This window comes from Arachis duranensis, chromosome 1 (assembly GCF_000817695.3).
Source record: "Arachis duranensis cultivar V14167 chromosome 1, aradu.V14167.gnm2.J7QH, whole genome shotgun sequence".
In the NCBI taxonomy this organism is placed as follows: Eukaryota; Viridiplantae; Streptophyta; class Magnoliopsida; order Fabales; family Fabaceae; genus Arachis; species Arachis duranensis.
This window is the reverse complement of record NC_029772.3, coordinates 95,264,947-95,284,265: the sequence shown is the minus strand read 5'-3', so window position 1 is coordinate 95,284,265 and position 19,319 is coordinate 95,264,947. Positions and strand designations below refer to the sequence as shown.

At 37.7% G+C, this 19,319-nt stretch overlaps 3 protein-coding genes across 12 annotated transcripts; 1 reads left to right on the top strand and 2 right to left on the bottom strand.

Moving 5' to 3' along the window:
- Nucleotides 1-1,244: 1,244 nt before the first annotated feature.
- LOC107464099 (translocase of chloroplast 159, chloroplastic) lies at nucleotides 1,245-4,287 on the bottom strand. The gene is made up of 2 exons (XM_016083009.3): nucleotides 3,265-4,287; nucleotides 1,245-3,162 (listed from the first exon to the last, which is right to left on the bottom strand). The coding sequence occupies exons 1-2, from the start codon at nucleotides 4,208-4,210 to the stop codon at nucleotides 1,622-1,624; spliced, it is 2,487 nt and encodes an 828-aa protein (XP_015938495.1). The 5' UTR covers nucleotides 4,211-4,287; the 3' UTR covers nucleotides 1,245-1,621.
- A 1,228-nt stretch (nucleotides 4,288-5,515) lies between these two features.
- Nucleotides 5,516-8,221, top strand: LOC107464118 (uncharacterized). The gene is made up of 4 exons (XM_016083027.3): nucleotides 5,516-6,869; nucleotides 7,117-7,337; nucleotides 7,523-7,729; nucleotides 7,809-8,221. Exons 1-4 carry the CDS (start codon nucleotides 5,624-5,626, stop codon nucleotides 7,959-7,961), a joined length of 1,827 nt encoding a protein of 608 aa, XP_015938513.1. The 5' UTR covers nucleotides 5,516-5,623; the 3' UTR covers nucleotides 7,962-8,221.
- A 451-nt stretch (nucleotides 8,222-8,672) lies between these two features.
- Nucleotides 8,673-15,191, bottom strand: LOC107464064 (pentatricopeptide repeat-containing protein At2g13600). Of its 10 annotated transcripts, none has more exons than XM_052254061.1 (5): nucleotides 14,768-15,191; nucleotides 10,377-13,214; nucleotides 10,044-10,246; nucleotides 9,210-9,343; nucleotides 8,673-9,076 (listed from the first exon to the last, which is right to left on the bottom strand). In XM_052254061.1, exon 2 carries the CDS (start codon nucleotides 13,035-13,037, stop codon nucleotides 10,383-10,385), a length of 2,655 nt encoding a protein of 884 aa, XP_052110021.1. In that variant the 5' UTR covers nucleotides 13,038-13,214; nucleotides 14,768-15,191; the 3' UTR covers nucleotides 8,673-9,076; nucleotides 9,210-9,343; nucleotides 10,044-10,246; nucleotides 10,377-10,382. The 10 variants fall into 10 exon arrangements, 5 of the variants coding, with proteins under 5 accessions (XP_052110021.1, XP_052110023.1, XP_015938464.1 ...); XM_052254063.1 differs by having other exon boundaries at nucleotides 9,156-9,343; nucleotides 10,051-10,246; XM_016082978.3 differs by having other exon boundaries at nucleotides 10,051-10,246.
- Between the last annotated feature and the right edge of the window lie 4,128 nt (nucleotides 15,192-19,319).

The following is a 19,319-nucleotide window of genomic DNA, read 5'->3' as shown; positions in this document are numbered from 1 at the left end:
ACTTCAACAGAAGCGGGTCTGAAGAAAATTTGTTTGCTTTATGAGGACGCCAAGTGCTTCATGATTTGCATATTATGATAGGAGGAATCTGCAATTCTGCATTGTCCAGTCTATTTGTCAGTCAGATTTCAATATAAATATGGTTCTTTAGATAGATACAGCATTTCATGTTATGGAAAGTATGGATGAATTAGGCAATGATTTGTAGGGATTCTGGTGGAATTGTATGTGCAGTGATGGCTGATACTTTTTGTCGTAGATAGTTCTCTACTGGTACTGATATTTACAGACAGATAAATATAATTGTACATAGATTGATATGGGTTCAGAGAAAAGCTTGGGAGGGAGGGATTGTATCAGAAACTGTTTTTACTCTCTTTTGGTTTACTTGGTAGCCAAATGAAAAGAGTCACTTCTTTTTCTCTTTTTGTCTCCTATTCATCACCGTGGCAACTGGCAAAACAATTGAAATCTGCAAAAAAGGGATGTAATGGGAGGAACTATTTTGATTATTGGATAGAGTGCTAACCAAGAAAAGGGCCTCTTGATAGTATGCCTTTTTGTTCACTGTGTTCCACCCGACATAGTTGCGATTGTTTAAAGGCACGCAGGACACTGGATACAGAGACATTAATAAGAGACACAACTTACTTTTTTTTTTCTTTCATTATTTTTGTTAATTTTTTATAATTATATTTTTTTATTATTATATTTTTTTTCTCCAATTTTTTGAATGAAAAAAAATAAGAATAAATTAAATTTTCATAATTTGTTTTAGTTTATCATCAAACAAAATACAATAACACTAATTTTTGTGTCTTTATTTCTTGTCCTATTGTCGGAAGCAAACGCAGCCTAATGGTGGGTGAAAGTGGAGTGACAATAAAGCTTCTGATGGAAAAATTATATACTAAAGTTTGTTCTCGTGAGTAATCCAATTTTATACTCTTTCAGATTATAAAAATGATGTTATCTTATGACATAATATATTATTACTAACAGCTGAACTCCTTTTGTCAGCGTTGCAGCAGACACAGGAAAGTTAAGTATGATTATGCTACAAATTGTTCTCTATCTTGGCTGCTTATGCTACAAATCCTGTACTCATTGCACAAATTTAATGAAGCTGTATGTGAGACAGAAATGCTACCTTGCAAAACTTAACTTAGCTAATTGATCTCAAATTTACCATAACTGTATTAAATACGATGCAGAGGATATCACTGCTATGGTATCATGCAATCTAAGTGGAAATTTAACCTTCATTATCTATGCTTCCAAAAGCTACAAAGCTACCATAAATATTCATGCAAAGAATACACTTAAGATCATGGTTCCAGCCATGACTACATCGAAACATTGGCATTATAAACAGCTTAGACAAGGATTGATATATTATCATCTCTCCCAAACTAAGATGCCAATCATATAATCTTCGCCCGTGTTCAACAACACCTGCCACTACAATTGCTTTTCTTCTGGATGTATCTGAATGCTTTCACTTTCAACACTACTTCTACTAAGGAGTTCAACAAATGTTCATGATATTGCAAAACATTGCTTTTTAATGAACCTGCTGAGACTAGCTCGCATTCTAAACCGCTTGAAAAGCAGAAGCTACTCAATTCCAACTGGATTTGAATTTTAGGTGAGCATGAGACTGCAATAGAGAAGAAAAGACATGGCTGAGCTGCGGGGTGTCATCCTGGAAGAAAAATTGCTTCCAACGATCAAAAGGAGTTGGAGGCAGTGTCACAGGACACACTTGAGATAGAATTTTTAGAGAGGCACACAAAGTTAATAATTGGCTTCTCCATCTTAGTCCATTCGGAAGAACATATTCTCCACCTAATGGATGGTTCTCAACAAGAGACACCGGACAAATGAAACCTGGACTCAGTTGACACAGATCACCTACTGACTGTGCAATTGATTGCTGAACAAGATAGGATTTTTGCACCACAGATAACTCATAGCGCAAAGGGGATCCTGATGGTCCATCAAGCGGAGAAGCAGCAGCATGAGTCAGGGTAAGAATAGTATGTTGCCATATTGACGGACCAAGAGAACTTGTGATTGACTTTAACATTGGTAAGTCGTTCAGATCTCGGGACTGAGCATCTACCCGATCAATATAGAGAATGGCATCTGGAGGAAACTTTTTCATATGCTTCTTGATAGATGACAATATTTTTCTGTTGAAAGCTTGCTCCTTCATAGAGGACCTCAGACCAGGTGTGTCAAGCATTCTGATCTTGATTCCATCTATGGTTCCAGAAACCTCTTCTACAGAGGTCGTAGCAGGTTGAAATGCATTTGTCACAACCTTCACATCATCAAAAATAGAATTTATGGTTGCACTTTTTCCCACCCCACTTTTCCCAAGAACTAGAATGTTTAAACAGAAGTCTAAATCATCTCTACAATCTTCTTCAAGCTTCTTTGCTGATAATTTTGCTGACTCAATGACAAATTCTTGATTTGAGCGCCTTCCAATATCTGCAACTAACCTGCATAGCACCTTTGAGACAAAGCAATCTTCCATAGGTAAATATAATCGCCGGACAATCCTCAAGAATTTCACGCATTTGTTCTGTACCCTCCGTATTTTTTCCTTATCTTTGTTGCTTAAGTTGTGTTCAAATTCAAGTAAGAAATCGAGACTACCTGGATCTTTGAGTAAGATAGCACTGGATTCATCAGCATTGGTCTTGCCATTCCATTCACCACCACAAGTAACATTAACAAATTGCCCTTGTGCGTCATCCCTTGATAACATTATATTTTCATGTGAACTCCTGACAAGTTCCTCTTGTTGACAGTTCTTTAAAGAACCTTTTGACCCCAAAAGATAAGAGAGGGCGGAAATTTGTTCCTTGAACTGTTCAAGGCCTTCTAGGCTTACTGTGATCAAGCTTTCCGTATCTCCATCTGAAGCAGAACCATGTCTCTTTGATTCTTCAGCTATCGTATTTAATGCAACACTGGCTTCTTCTTTAACTGTGACTCCAAATTTAAGATCTGTTTCCACGTGGTTGCAAAATAGGTTGTCTTGATTACCATCTAAATTGGCCTCAGACAGATCATTTTCCAAATATCCGTTCCCCTGAAGCAGTGTTGGGTCCAACCATCGAGAAGACTCAACACAGTGAGTTTGTTTACCTTCACAATCATCACTACATTCAAAACCGGATGACGAATCATGTAAATTGGCGTTTGAGTTTACCAAGGATTTAGGTATGCTTACCAGCTTCTTGCACTCACCTTCCTGGTTGGTTGCAAGACCTTGACTTCCATTAGCTACACTTCTTTGAGTTGCACTATCATCAATGGTGTCAGCAAAGACTTGTTCAACCGACATTATAAAATCAGTTTCAGGCTGGGAATACTGTTCTTGCGGATCATGAATGCTACTACTATTCTGTTTTGGCAGTCTGCTATTGCCATAATCCTCAATGTTGATGCTATTGACCATGTTAATAGCCTCTCTGGTGTCAACTTCCAACTTCGCTAGCATTGTGGAATTATTCTCAATCATCTCTAAGGGGCTTCCCTCATTTCTGTTTATGTCATAAAATTCTCCCTTCTCAAACTCATCTAACACTATTCTAACCTTCCCAACTTGTCTATTGCTCAAATTATCTTGTGAATACCGAGACATAACATCAGAGAAATCATCATCATCATCATCATCATCATCATCATCATCATCATAATCTATTCTACCATCAAGATCAAGCTCTTCTTCATCAAGACCTATCCCAACACTATCAATGTCATCTTGAGCTTCAGCAACAGAATTATTCGAAGAGAAATCGTTGAAAGAAAACTCATCTGAAAGCAATGAATGACTAACCGGTAATGAATTCGCAGAAGTATCATCATTTTGTTCTTCAACTTCAACATCATCAAACACCCTAATTCTGGGGGGAGGAGGCACCCTCACAACACCTAAAATCTCATCATCGGTTTGTTCTTCACCTTCAGTGTCTTCATCATCTCCATCAACATAGGTAGACAAATTGGCAAAGGGCCTAACAGGTAAAGTAGCCCCATGGATAGGAGGAGATATTCCGTTTTCAGAGGCGTAACTTCCCTCTTCATCTTCTTCGGAATCATGGTTGGTAAGAGGAGCTCGGATAGGATGGGAAGCTGAAAGAGACCGCATTTGAGGGTTGTAAGAGACGAAAGACTTGGAATGAAAGGGCATTTTGTGGTGGTTGTTGCGGTGGCACTCACTGTGGCAGCCACAGAAGGGGGAAGGCGAAACTTCAAAGTTCAAAGTTTCAAGATTAGGATTTTGAGGTTGGCGACAACAACCTACCTACCTATTTATATATGGATTTCAATTTAAGCCAACAGGCTAATGAGACAGGACGCCTACTTTGTTGACATTTTAAGCCATATGAGTCAATGCTGTTCTTTCTAAGTGACAATGATATTCCATTTTTTTTTTATCTGTTCAGGCTTCAAGTGAAAGTGATTTATTTGGGAATTTATTTATTTTTTTTTTTTGTGACTATTTGGGGATTTATATGCTTGCAATATTTTGATTAATATACATAAAATTTTAAGAGGTGGTTAATTTCTATACATTGGCAATACAAACAGAGAAAATAACATTTTCGGTAAATCATATCGCAGAAAACTAAAAAATCACCATGGTGAATAATTATAAGGAGTAATGTTGATTGAACATTTTCTTGCAATTTGATTGGCAGTTCAATGTGAAAGAAAATTAATAAATATGATAATATCTATATACAGTAATTAATATTTATTATATATAGTTAAAAATCACTAATATAATTTTTTTTCACGGTAGGTCTCTGCGTTATTAGGTCAAAGAATTAATTGGTCGTGAATCTAAACTCCATTTAAAAGTTGATATTCATTGCACTTTTTTGTTTATGATATCTCTCAATCAGATATTACATTTTTTTTGTTGCTCATGATATTTCCAAACTGAATAGATCAATAACTAATCCGTAGATCAATAACTAATCCGTTGTGAATCTAAACTCTATTTAAATGCTTATCATTGACTAATATATTGCTGCATGTACATGACAAGAGTCAAACTTTCGACATTTGTTTTTTTTTTTTTTTTGGTCGGGGGATTGGACAACCCCCAATCCTAAGTACCCCAATGGATTGGACAACCCCCAATCCTAGGTACACAACACACCCACACACTCCTCATATATTTATCATATTTTTTCCTCAATTGTATCCTCTAAGGTTTGAACCCTAGACCTTGAGGTGGAGAGGGGGGAGAAATGCCACTAGAGCCCAGGCTCATTGGCCAAGGCAGAAGAATTTAAACCACGGATACTTGATGTTTTTTTTGGGTTAACTACTAAATTAATATAAGTAGTTGATATGGTTTTTGTAGAAGTATGAGTGCCCAATCATAGCATGATTAAATTGGACCTAATGGGCCTAATGATAGGGCCCAAATAACTGTAGGCCCCATAGAAATAACACCAACGAAAAAGACAAGACCACCATAGCAGAGAATGCAAGCAAGCTTCAGCTGCTACTCTTTCTCCTTCTGCAGCCATGGAAGGAAACGATTCAAAGCCGAAATCTTGAAGCAACCAAACCACTGACACTCTCTCCCATGGCGCGTGCCCATTCCACTTTCTTCTCCCTCGTTGCACCTTCCACCTGCCCCACACGAACCCAGCCCGTTATTCTAGCTTTGTCAATTGTATCTTCACGCCCTTCAAAAATCACTCGCAGGAAAAATCATTTGCGACCCAAAATTCTGAAAATCCTAAACCCTAAACCCGTCGTTCCCCTTCCTCCCCAAGAACCTTCACCACCACTAGAACCCGCTGCTCCTATTCCCTGCCCTCAGTCCACTGAAGAAAACGAGCTCCTCTCCGTTGAGGCTCCATCCGAGGAGACTCATGGCGAAGTTGATGCCGCTGACGCCACCGAAGAAGCTGAAGATTTGGAAGACTTGCAAGTCTCCGAGGCCACCATTGAACCCAAGGATGTTTCTGGTAAAGTTTCTGCTTCGGATATCTTCAAATTTGGCGGTGTGTGTTTTCTTGGGGCTATTGTGTATCAGGCGATTTTGTCGGTTTTGTTTATTATGAATTACGATTCGAGAACTAAAGATGGGAACTTTGAGGTAAATGGAAGCGAAAAGAGAGATCTTTTGCTCAATGGAAATGGGAATAGTGAGCCAGTTACCGGTAGCAATGTGCTTCGTGTGATGGGTCAAGCTGTGAGGCAAAAGAAAATTGAGGAGATTAAGTTAATGGCAAGGAAAGCTCGGAGAATTGAGAGAATGGAGAAGAAGAAGAAGAAGAATGAAGAAGAAGAAGAAGATGGTGATGATGAAGATGTGGATTATGAAAGTGATGACGATTTAAGTTATGCTTCTAGTCCTAAACCTGGTATTGAGAGAGAGATTGGTGCACGCTTAATGAAGCTGCAGAATAGAATCAATGGTAATAAGGATGCTCATAAGAATGCTCATGAAGGAAATGAGCAATTAATGTTCAAGAAAAAGCTTAAATATAAGTACCCTTCGATTAAGGCAACAAAAACTCCCAAGGGATTTCCCGGGACTCGAGATCATAAAGCACCTGATGCCAAAGATAGAAATTCAGAAGTTAGAAGGGAGGTTGTTAGTTCTGTGAGTGATGATATTCATCATGCACAAATATCACATGAAGATAAGCCAGTGATTGAACAAGATGACGAGATACGGGAAAGTACACCGAGTGTTCCACTGAAAGAAAGAGGAGAGTCTGTTGCTCAAGAGTCCGAGGCAATTCTAAATAATGGGAAGAATTTGGAAAGAAATCTGGAGACGCCAAAACCTGGAGTTAAAACAACAAATGCAAACAACAGTAATGTGTTATGAACTTGTTATCCATGAGTTTGTTTATTCATACATCTTTCATTTTCCATGAGTTTGAATTTGAATTTGAATGAATACAATTACAACAATGAATATATAACATATTATTATCCTTCTTGAATATATTTCGCTGGGGTCTTCTCCCGAGTTATGAGAAGCAACCAGTGAGTCAGTGACAAATAGGTTGGCTTATAATAAACTTAGCATGATTTTGTGTATTTTGTTAATATGTTTAGGTGGTGTCTGGAAGACTAGCTTTGGGTTGTCTGGAGTTGAATTAAAACAATCGAGAGAACCGAGGAAACAAAATTCTGAGAGTTTTGTGGAAGAAAAGCAGGACACTGACCCTAGTTTTGAAAAGGATGTGCTGCAGAACATAAATGGCAGTTCAAGAAATGGATTAGCTAGGAAAAAGACCGAGACTGATACGTGGTGGCTCAACCTCCGTTATGTTCTAGTATGTGCAGAAAAACTCTTTTTCAGTAGCTTAAGCATGGAAATGACCTAGCATACCTACCCATTGATAGTGATACACACCACTTTCTTGTATAGTTATGGAAACCTTTGCAATTTCTTCTGTTCTATCATCAACTATTATCAAGTTTATAAACCATCTTGACACAAGTTGCTTTACTTTTGAAGGTAATTCTCATGCAAGGAGGCGTCAACGGGGGAACAAAAGGGATCTATAGTGTAAAGATCGGTTCTAAGGGGCAGGACCAAAGTGAAGATTCCTATATTGTTGCTTTTGAGGATCATGCTGATGCCAACAACTTTTGTTTTCTACTGGAGTCCGCTTTCAAGGAGTTGGGTGATTTCAGTGCAGATGCTGTTCCGATGACAATACAAGTAAGAACCTCGACTTGTGAAAGATACCCTATATGGTGAGTGCACTGCCCAATCATTTTTTAGTTTTGATGTTCGGCAGGAACTCAAAAAAGAAATATTGTCACGTGGCAAGCAAGTAGTAGTTGTGAAGAAGAGGCAGCTTCAACTCTTTGCTGGGCAACCACTTGGTGATGCTGAGAAGGCCTTGTGCTCTTTAATTGAACATGATCAAAATGTGATCACATCCAGATGACCATTATAGAAACAGCAATTGCTGTTTTGTACAGCGTCAAGAGAGTGCTTGTTATTCTGATCTTGGTAGAATTCTTTGATCATGGGAATAGGCAAAATGTTAGGTAGGAAAAATCACAATGTTATATGGAACATCAGCTCAGTTTTTGTTCCAATTGTATAAATGGAATGAACTCAATGGAAGTAGTCGAAATTTCTGGAGTAGAAATCAAATTGGAAATCTTTGTTATTCTTTAATGATCAATCTGCTAGTTTCTTTAACATGGCTTTTTTCATTACGAGAGACCAACTGTAAAAAAAAAAAGAAACAAGCTTTTATTTCGAAATAATACTCAATTTAGTCCTTGAATTTACATCCAAGCCTCAATTTAGTCCCTAAAGTTTTAATTTCCTGTATTTAATCCCCAAACTTTGCGAACATAACTCATGTTAGTCCTTGAATCAATTTTCAACATACAAACGTTAACGAAACACTGTTGTGGACAGCCGGACATTACACTAAAATTTGTAAAATGATATCGTTTTAATTGACACTCAAATAATCCAAAAACATCATAAGTAGTGTTTATTAAAATTTTACCTAACAAAATAAGTAATGCAAAACTGTTTATGAGCTATTTGAATGTCAAAATCAAAACTGCATCATTTTACATAAAGATCGTTACTAAATAGAAGTAATTGAAACTTCAAGGACTAAATTGAGACTCACGTGTAAATTTAAGGACCAAATTGAATATTAACTCTTTTATTTCATCATTCAACAAGACAACTCCTACTCATGCAGCATCATGAGCCTTAGGAACTTCACATACAGAACTAAATTTTGGATATCTGCTATATGACTATAAAACTACGGAGTAATACACCCAATACCCAATATTGCTTCAAGTACCAACTATCTTAAACAATGAAATAGCGTGAATTGGTGTCAACTTGGATTGGCAGAAGCACTGCCACATCTCCAGCTTCTGTTCCTTGTCCTTTGTGAGTGCCTCATACATTGAAGTTGCGATACTCCGAGCCATCTCTCGCCTCAGGCAATCTATCGTTCAGTAAATCAGCTGCCACTTTAATCAGTTCTGCCAACCAAGATTCATCCATTTCTCCAAGCCCCTCCTGCATCAAATCAAACTCACCTTAGAAACAACACAAACACCACTGAAAATAAGCAGCACAAGGAAGCAGCAACTTATACCTTGATGAATTGTCAAAGAAGGAGAATCTTTCATAGATTAGATAAATGTCTCACCTCACATAAACTCAACGTGAATTGAATATCCATGAATGAACCGAGCACCTTCTTTGCTTTGTGTCAATGACACTGAACCTTCAATTACTGGATCTTGTTCCAGCTCTATGGGGATCATAATAGTATATGAATGCCTGCAAAAGAGATTAATAACATAGTGACATCAAAGTAGTACCGGAACTTAAAAAGCAACTTTGTGCATTACATTCCAGCATCAAAATAACCACAAATAATATAAAACTAGGTTAAATAGAAAAAGGAAATAAATGGCAATAAACAGTCAGGTTCCCTGCCTGACTTAGCTTCACAGTTTCTTTGGTAAAATTATTCCAAACAGTGATTGAATCTAGTTCCCGTCTTCAGGACACTCATTACTCAAAATTATGAAACTGAAAAAATGACGCCTATTACTGTAATGAAGAAAATCCGCATTTTAGTTCCCACAATTTTCAGAATATAACTTTAGTTTTTGAAAGATTACTAGATTAGCGACATCAATCTGGTCCATAGACTGCACAGTAAAAAATTGTCCATACATTATTAATTTTGCTCACCAAATGACATTAACTTGATTCCATTAGAAAACAACTTTTTTGTTTAGGATATTTTGATCTTGCAAAAATCAGTTGAGTACCTTATAGCTGACATTCAACATTTCAACTGTAGAACTGTAATGATTGTTTTAAAAAAATAAACCAGGTTGAAGATGTGTGCCATACACTACTTAGTAGTTACACACATGCTAATAAGTAATGGACTTATGGACTTGAATGTATCACATCATGGAAAGATGAAAACAATAACCAAGTATTGGACATAGTTATATATACATACACCGCACCTGCTCCCAATGTGCTGGAGGGTCCTCTGGTGCAGTGGACAGGAGTCAGGATTTGTCCACTTTCTCTCCTGCAACTACTGTGCACTAGATGATTATCAGTAAGGAGTTGACTAATGATAATTGCTTGGTGCTATTGCTGGCCAATTAAATTCAATATTAAACCAAAATGCAAAACCAATGTAGACATGCAGTGGTGCTGTAGAACAAGCGAAAATTATTTCCATAAATGCGATATATCGCAAGATTTTTCAATAATAATAAATGTTGAGAAGGAAAGAAGAAATTAACAAGAGAAATGTGGGAGGGAGCAAATATAGAATATGTACCACATGTTACCAATAATCTTTACACGAGCAAACCCCATCCTTAAAATGATGAAATCGAAATCCATCTCTCATGATAAGTTCCCTTGAGGTGACAAAAGACAATAGCTTTATTACCGAGTGACAATCATGGCAGACACGGAGATTTTTCATCACATATAAAGGCATCCAAGATGGCAAACTCAGTAACCCAAAAGCGAAGGCAAGCTTTTCACTATGGTATTTCTGACTCCTATGGGGAGAAGAAACTGGACTAATATATCTTCCTGTATGTTCTATCTTCTTCATCATCTCCTCCAGTTTTATATAAATTTCCTTTATCTGTGGATGATTGGTGTCATCTACGGTGAATACATGTACCGTGTTATCAACCTCTATCCAGCTACAGCCTGGACTCTTTCGAATTCCCTTCACTTTCATTAGCTTTCTCATATTAGCAACACCTTCTAACTCTCCAGATTCAGCATATATATTTGCTAGAAGGACATAATTACCAGAATCTTCAGGATTTAATTCCACCAAGTTCTTCAAGGCAGTTTCTGCTAGATGTGATTCATGATGGATTCGGCAGGCTCCAAGTAGAGCCCCCCAAACAGTAGCATTCGGCTTAAAAGGCATTTCATCTATCACTTCCTTTGCCTCGTCTAGCATCCCTGCTCGTCCAAGCATATCTACTATACAAACAAAGTGCTCACTTGTAGGAGAAATACCAAAAACTTTAGTCATGGATTTGAAGTAATGTTTACCCTCTACTACAAGCCCCATGTGGCTGCAGCCAGATAGAACAGAAATATAACTAATGTGATCAGGTTTGCACTCGGTCTTCAACATATCCTCAAATGTCTCAATTACTTTCTTGCCTAAACCATTTTGAGCATATGCTGCCATCATAGCATTCCAGGAAATAAGGTTTTTCACATATATTGAGTCAAAAACTTTCTGTGCTTCTTTGATTTGCCCACATCTTGAATACATGGTAACAATACTATTTGCAACTGAAACATCCGATATAAGGGCGAACTTAATGGCATGCGATACAATTTGCATCCCAAGTTTTACAACAGCTAAGTCAGCGCATGCCCTAATTGAAGTAGCTAAAGAGATCCAGTCTGGTTCTACTCCTCTTCTTCTCATCAGAACATACAACTTCAGTCCTTCTTCCGATAACCCATGTTGAACATATGTGCTTAGCATTGAGTTCCAAGTGATGACATTGCGCTCAGGCATTAAATCAAAACATTCACGAGCTCTGGAAATGTCTCCATTCTGAGAGAAGGCAGTGATCATGGCTGTCCATGATATAGTATCTCTAAGCGGCATCAATCTAAATGCAAGATAAGCTTTCTCAAAATCGCCAAATTTTGAATACATTGTAATAATTGCATTCCCTACAGGAACATAAGAATCCATACCACTTTTGATTGTATATCCATGAAGCAGCTCCCCAATAGCAGCATGATTTTGTTCTGAACAAACCCCAAGAACAGTTGCAAGGGTAACATCATCCAACACAACAGAAGCCTGTCTCATTTGGTTAAACAATGCCAGAGCGTCTTCTTCAAGTCCAAACTGAGCCACACCAGTGATCAAGCAAGTCCAAGAAACTTCATTGCGTTCCTCTAAGCAGTCAAACACGCGCCTCGCCAATTCTAAGCATCCACACTTAGCATACATATCTATCAAACCACTTCCCAAATAGGCATCTAAGCCATGCTCCACGCGAAGAATCCGAGCATGCAAGTGTGCACCCCATTCAAGATCACCAATGCTGGCACACGCGCTGAGTACACTACCATAGGTCATGAAAATCGGGTTAAACCCCCTATCACACATCTCTAAAAACAAGAAAAGGCATTTGACCCCAAGGCCATGCTGAGATAAAACTGAGATCAAAGTGTTCCATGAAACAGAATCATGTTCCGGCATCCGAGCAAACAAATCAAGAGCCTTATAAGCTCCATACAACCTTGAATAACCGTAAATCATGCTGTTCCAACAGAACAAACTGGGCTCCTCAATGCCAAAGAAGACACTCTCAGCGAACCCAATCGCTCCGCATTTAATGTACATATCAACAAGGGCGTTTTGGATGCTGATATGGGCTCCTAAACGTAATTTGACCACAAGGGAATGCAACTGAAGAGCGAAAGGAGTGCATCTGAGGCAGCCACAAGCCTTCATTACACAAGTAAACGAAAAAGGATCAAATTTGTCCTGAGTTTGACCATTATGAAATTCGAATTCCCGGAGCATGGAAGCGAAGATCTGGATGCTATGAGCTGGGAGGCCATTGTGAGAGTAGCCAGATATGAGGGTTGTCCAAGAGACGGAGTCTCGTTGGGGCATTTCGTCGAACAGGTGTTGTGCATGGGAGACCTGACCAGAAGAGAGTAGCGCATGGATGATGGCATTCCAAGTGAAGACATTGCGGTGAGTGGTGGACTCGTGGAAGAGGCGGAAGGCATCGTCGGTGAGGTGGCAGTTGGAATAGACGTGGAGGAGGCTATTGCGCAAGAAGACGGAGGCGTACCAGCCGGAGAAGATGAGGTGGCCGTGGAGCACGCGGGCGCTGCGTGGGGATTTGAGGGAGGAGCAATGCTTGAGTGTTTCGTAGAGGTTCTGGTAAGATAGGTAAGAATAGGGCATGGGCTTAGGAAAGGGCATGGCGAAGAAGAAAGGAAGAGAGGTTTAATATTTGAAAAAAACTGTAATCATCTTCTTCTTTGTTTTTTTCCCTTGATGAGCATGCTTTATTGTCATTCTTACTTGTATTCATTTAGTGGTTAACTCCAAGGTTCTGAAAACCGAACCGGTCATCAAGCCGCTCTAGCTACTGGTTCACTGGTTCATAGGTTCAACCGGTTCGACCGTGATTGAAACGAAAAAACCGTTTTATAATAAAATAATAAATAAAATATAGATAAACACATTAAAACATAATTATATTCTAACATAAACTTTAAAATATCATCCAAATTAAAAATACTACATAAGCCAGAATATTATGATCTCATTCAAATACAAACTTAAAAGTCAAATAACAAAAACAACCAACCAAACATAAAATTCCTACATCCAACTGATCAAGTTTGTCATTCAATCTTATTAGTCATTTGGGATTTTCATGAGATCAGCTTGACTTATTCCGTTGGATAACTTAGTAAGGTATAAATCCAAGTCAATATATGGAAATGCAAACCAAAAACTGGATGTTTGCAAAACATTTCATTGATCAAATGCTGAAATGCGGTGAGATCAAATAACAACCAGCAAGCATCGCAAAGCAAAACAATCATATTCATCTTGGAATGACACAACACAACCCTACCCTAATCAATTAATCAATCAACAAAATTTATACCTAGGGTTAAAGAATCAAAGTATAAAATTCGAATAGAAAATCCAACAACCCAATAACAAAAAATAAAGACAATCTTAATTTCAAGAATCACAATAACACCAATAATTTAGCAAATTAACAAATTAACAATTTGATAAGAACAAAGCAACCCAATAATCTCAATTTCAACTTTCAAGAATCACAACAATTTAATGAACTAACAAGTACAAATTCCAAATAGAAAATCCAGCAGCCCACTAACAAAAAATAAAGACAATTTCAATCTCAAGAATCACAATAACAGCAACAATTTAGCAAATTAACAATTTGAGAAGAGCAAAGATACCCAATAATCTCAATTGCAAGAATCACAACAACTATTTGACGAATTAACAAGTACAAAATCACAGGTTTACAAGAACCCACAGCAAATCACTCCAACCCAATAATCCCGAGCCTAACTCTATCATCAAAAAAATTGACACTAAGCGAAGAATGTAGACTACACCGAACCAAGGGCACTTCTGGAATGGTTCCTTTGATAGAAGATCGGTACTTGAAGTCAGAAAGATCCACGAGTCAACCGATTAGAAAAGAACTTTCCTTGAACTGAAAGCAGGAACTCCCACTCTTCCATCACTTTCCTTTCACTTCCACGCATGCAAGGGTCGGTCAGGAAGAAGGCTGTTCGTAGTCAGCCAGCTTAAAGGGATGGGATTGATTAAAGGAATGGCCCAGCACTCGAAGTAAAAGCATTAGATAAAAGACTACCCTCCAAGAAATTGTTGAACTTGGAGAAAGTATTCACTTTGCCTTCCATGATTCATAAGTCAAAATTATTCGAAAATAATTCAACCTAGTAACAAGTTACAACAACAAAATTCCCAACTTAACTAACAATAATTATTCATTATTATTCAACAATTCAACAAAGTTCACAGTTCACAGAAAAATCAAAAATCTAAATCATAGACATAGCTCACAGTTCACGGTTCACAATTCACAGAACTTCACATTAACAACAAATTATTCAATTATAGTTAAAAGAAATTACCTAGAAGCTAGAAGCCTTGAACAGAGCACGCAAGAGGGAGACCCCACGACAAGGTTCACCTTTGAATGGGCTTCGAACAGCCTTCGAACGGGCAGTGGCTGCAGTGGAACAGAGCTGGCACTGACGGCACAGTGACTGCGCGACGGAGGCTTCCACGTTCGCACGGTGGCTGCGCGATGGAGGGGAAGGAAGGTTGCGACGGCTGCAGCGCGATGGAGGGGAAGTGAGGGAGCAGGTGGTGGCTCTTCGAAGCTGGAAGTTCCGACGGCGGCGGTAGCAGGCGGTGGCTGGACGGAAGTAAGGGAGGACCAGGAGCTCTGGACTGAGTGTGAGAGACAGAGAGAGGCTAGAGCGTTCTGGTTCTGGAGGCTAGGGCTGGACTCGAGAGTGGAGATTGAAGTAGCCGAATAGTGGAGGAGTTAGGGTTCATTGACTCAGAATCAATGAAACGGCGTCGTTTGCTTCCCAATTCACAAAACCAGCCAAATCACGGTTCGATTCGATCGAACGGTTTCTGACCGGTTCGACGGTTTAATAGCAATTTTTAAAATTGGCGGTTTTGACATTTAACTGTTTCATTTTTTGCAACGATTCATGGTTCGACTGATTCGACCGACCAGTTTAAACCAATTTTTAGAATCTTGGTTAACTCATTAGTTCACTAATATCAAGTATCTGTGGTTTCTATAAAAAAAAAAAAAACAAATATTAGCAGTTTAAAGTTTAATCTACAATAAATTAATTCTTAACCTGTTAGAATAAAAGATAGTATGGATTACAAAAATAAAAAAATATTTGAGATTTGAATTAGCATAATAATTTATAGATAAATAACAAATTTTTAAATAAAACTTAAATTTACATAAATTTGTTTTTGATATGTGAAATTGAGAGATGATATAAAAAAATTATACAAATTTAATTTGAAAATTATGTCCTAGCAGTTTTTTTTTTTAGTTATGAATTGCTTTGAGTTTTTTTTGGTGACTGAATTGTTAGAATAAATTACTTTGGTATATTGGAGACCGAAACCCTAAAGGTCTATTTATATTTGAGCATGGCACCCATTAAACCCTAAAGTCCAAATAAAATAGTATCTAAAGCCCAAAAGATAATATATCTAAAATCCAAAAAAGATAATTATCTAAGGAACAAAAGATAATATTCGGTTTTATTCTCATTTAATTCCAAATCAAAAGTAATAATGACTTATTCAGTTAGCATTTACAACAATAAATGAGATCACCATTATATAAATTATTTAATTTGAAATAGCATAATTTGTGATTATAATTAATATATGTATTGCCCACAAATAAGTTAGGAAATCAAATAATTTCCTAACAATCTCCCACTTGGGCTATACATATGCTATTTCTTGACATAATCACATCTTTATAAACTTTATGCACGCATCTGAATGCTATTTCTTTCTTACTTTAACAATCTGGTTCGTCTCATACATTAGATATAGAACTACCGCGGCTTTTATCACATTAAATGCCGTGACTAAACCACGCCAATCACCATCCTAATATACTCAATGACATAGATCAAAGTTGGATGAGTAATATGGAAATTACATGCCAAGTGATCTCATGCATGTCTATTTCCAGCTGGTCCAACTTTATTGAGATCAAACACAATACAAATATTGCAAAATGAATATTTCATATAACATGAAATAAACCATCAACTTAGTTCTGCAGAAAATAACTCAATATCTGTCATAGGACATATAGCATAAAATAAACTCTCACTAAATCAAGGCATCACTAATATTGACACCCATCCGAGCAGTGTGCTCATGAAAGAATTTAGGAATCAATTCCTTGGTTATTGAGTCTGCTAGCATATACTCTGTTCCTATATGTCCTATGGAAATCTATTTTTCTTAACCTTCCTCCTTGACAACTAAGAACTTGATGTTTGTATGCTTCAATTTTGTCAAGCTCTTATTGTTGTTGGAGTATAATACTGCTGACTTATTGTCACAAAATATCTTTAATGGCCTTTCAATATCATCTACTATATGAAGCTTAGTGACAAAGTTTCGCAACCATATGCCATGAAATCGGAATCAGAGTACCTAATGATCTCCAAATTTTCTGATCTCCGATAAATAAGCATGTAATCCTTTGTTCTCTTTAAACAACGCTTTACGCGTTCAACAGCTATCCAATGATCCATATCCGGATTGCTCAAGTATCTACCTAACACTCTCACTATAAATGATATATCGGGATATATGTAGACTTGAGCATACATTAAATTCCCTAGTGCCAATGCATAAGGTTTATCATGCATTTCTGTCCTCTCAAGATCATTTTCAAAGCATTGTTTGAGACTCAACTTGTCTCCTTTAGTTACGGGTGTGTCCATTGGTCTACAACTTTCCATGCCATATCTACTTAAAATCTTATCGATATAGTTCTTTTGTGATAATCCAAGAATACCTTGAGAGCGATCTCTTAGTATCTCGATTCCTAATACAAAAGAGGCATCACCAAGATCTTTCATTTCGAATTTGTCCGATAGAAATTTTTTAGTTTCATGCAACAAGCCTATATCGTTACTAGCAAGTAGAATGTCATCAACATATAAGACCAAAAGGATGTATTTACTCCCACTGAACTTGCGGTATACACATTCATCTATAATATTTATCTCAAAATCATGAGGTAATGACTTAATTAAACTTGTGATACCATTAACGGGAAGCTTGTTTGAGACCATAGATGGATTTTCTCCTTTTTCTATTGGATCTCCTTAATGACACTTCTTGAGGTTGTTAAGCTTGCTGTATGGATTGGGATTGAGAAGGATTCTTATTATTTTCCTGTGCTGTAGCAGTATCTTGAGCAACAACGATATTCTCCTTGTTCTCTTGTACTGTAACTGGATCTACAGTAGGATTCTCATTGTGCTCTTGTACTATAACTGTATCTTGAACAATAATAGGCACAAGGTCCTGATCATTGTCAGTTATAGAATCATCATCAAAAGCAACATTTCTAATATTTCCTTCCCCCCAAACTCAACATCCTCAAGAAATCTTGCATTTCCCGTTTCAAAATTAGACCTTGATGCAGGATTGTAAAACTTGTACCCCCGTGAACACTCGCGTAACCAACAAAGTAGCAACTAATTGTCCTTAAGTCCAATTTTCTTTCATGCGACCTATTAGGTCGCGCCTCAACTGGACATCTCCAAATATGCAAATGCTTTATACTGGGCATTTTTCCAGTCCAAATTTCATATGGGGTTTTGTTAACTGCTTTGCTTGGCACCCTATTAAGGATGTACACTGCGGTCTTTAAGGCTTCTCCCCAGAGTGATTCAGGCAAGGAAGAATGACTAATCATACTTCTCACCATGTCCTTAAGAGTTCGGTTCCTTTGCTCTGCAACAACATTCATGCTAGGTTTGCCTGGCATGATGTATTGCGGAACAATACCACACTCTTCTAAGAAAAAAAGGCAAAAGGCCCAGGACGTTGCTCACCTGAACCGTCATATCTTCCGTAGTATTCACCACCACGATCAGATTTGACAGCTTTAATTTTCTTTCCAAGTTGAAGTTCAACTTCAGCTTTGAAAGACTTGAAAACATCCAAGGCTTGGGACTTTTCATGAATTAAATATAGATACCCATAACGAGAGTAATCATCTATGAACGTAATAAAGTACCGTTGTTCCTTCCAAGAGACAGTAGGGAATGGGCCACATATATCGGTATGTATCAGTTCTAAGACATCTTTAGCTCTCTCGGAACCTAATTTCCTTTTGTTTGTTATTTTCCCCCTTTATGCACTCAATACAGACTTCAAAGTCCGCCAAATTTAGGGGTCCAAGAATTCCATCCAACACAAGCCTCTGAATTCTCTGTTTAGAGATGTGACCTAGGCGTTTGTGCCATGATGATGCCGAATTCTCATTTAGTTTTCGTTTAGTACCCGTTTGCAGTATTTCATTATTATAGGAATTTAAGTCAAGCCTATATAGATTATCCACCAAATGACCAGAGCAAATATTATTCGAATTATAAAAGAGACTGACTTTATTGTCTTCGAACGAACAAAAATAACATGATTTGTCCAAACGAGAAACAGAAACCAAATTTCGTCTAAATGACGGTACATAAAATGTCTCTAATAAATCCAAGTAAAATCCACTCGTGGAACATAATCTAAAGGTTCCTATATCTTCGACTGCAACTATATTGCCGTCTGCCACGTAGATGTATCTTTCAGCATCACTTGGCGGTCGGCTCCACAGGCAACCCTGCATAGTGACACTTACATGAGTAGCGGCTCCACAGGCAATCCTGCATAGTAACACTTACATGAGTAGTAGTAGCAGAATCTACCCACCAAGTATCACCAGGTGCAAAACTTAAACTAGCCTCAGAATAAACGAAAGTAAGAATTATACCCTTCTTTACACGCCAAGTGGCATATTTGGTACAATCCTTCTTCATGTGTCCCGCCTTCTTACAGAAGAAACAGGTTGAAACTTGATCTTGTTTCTTAGTCTTTTTTTTTTTGTAAGGC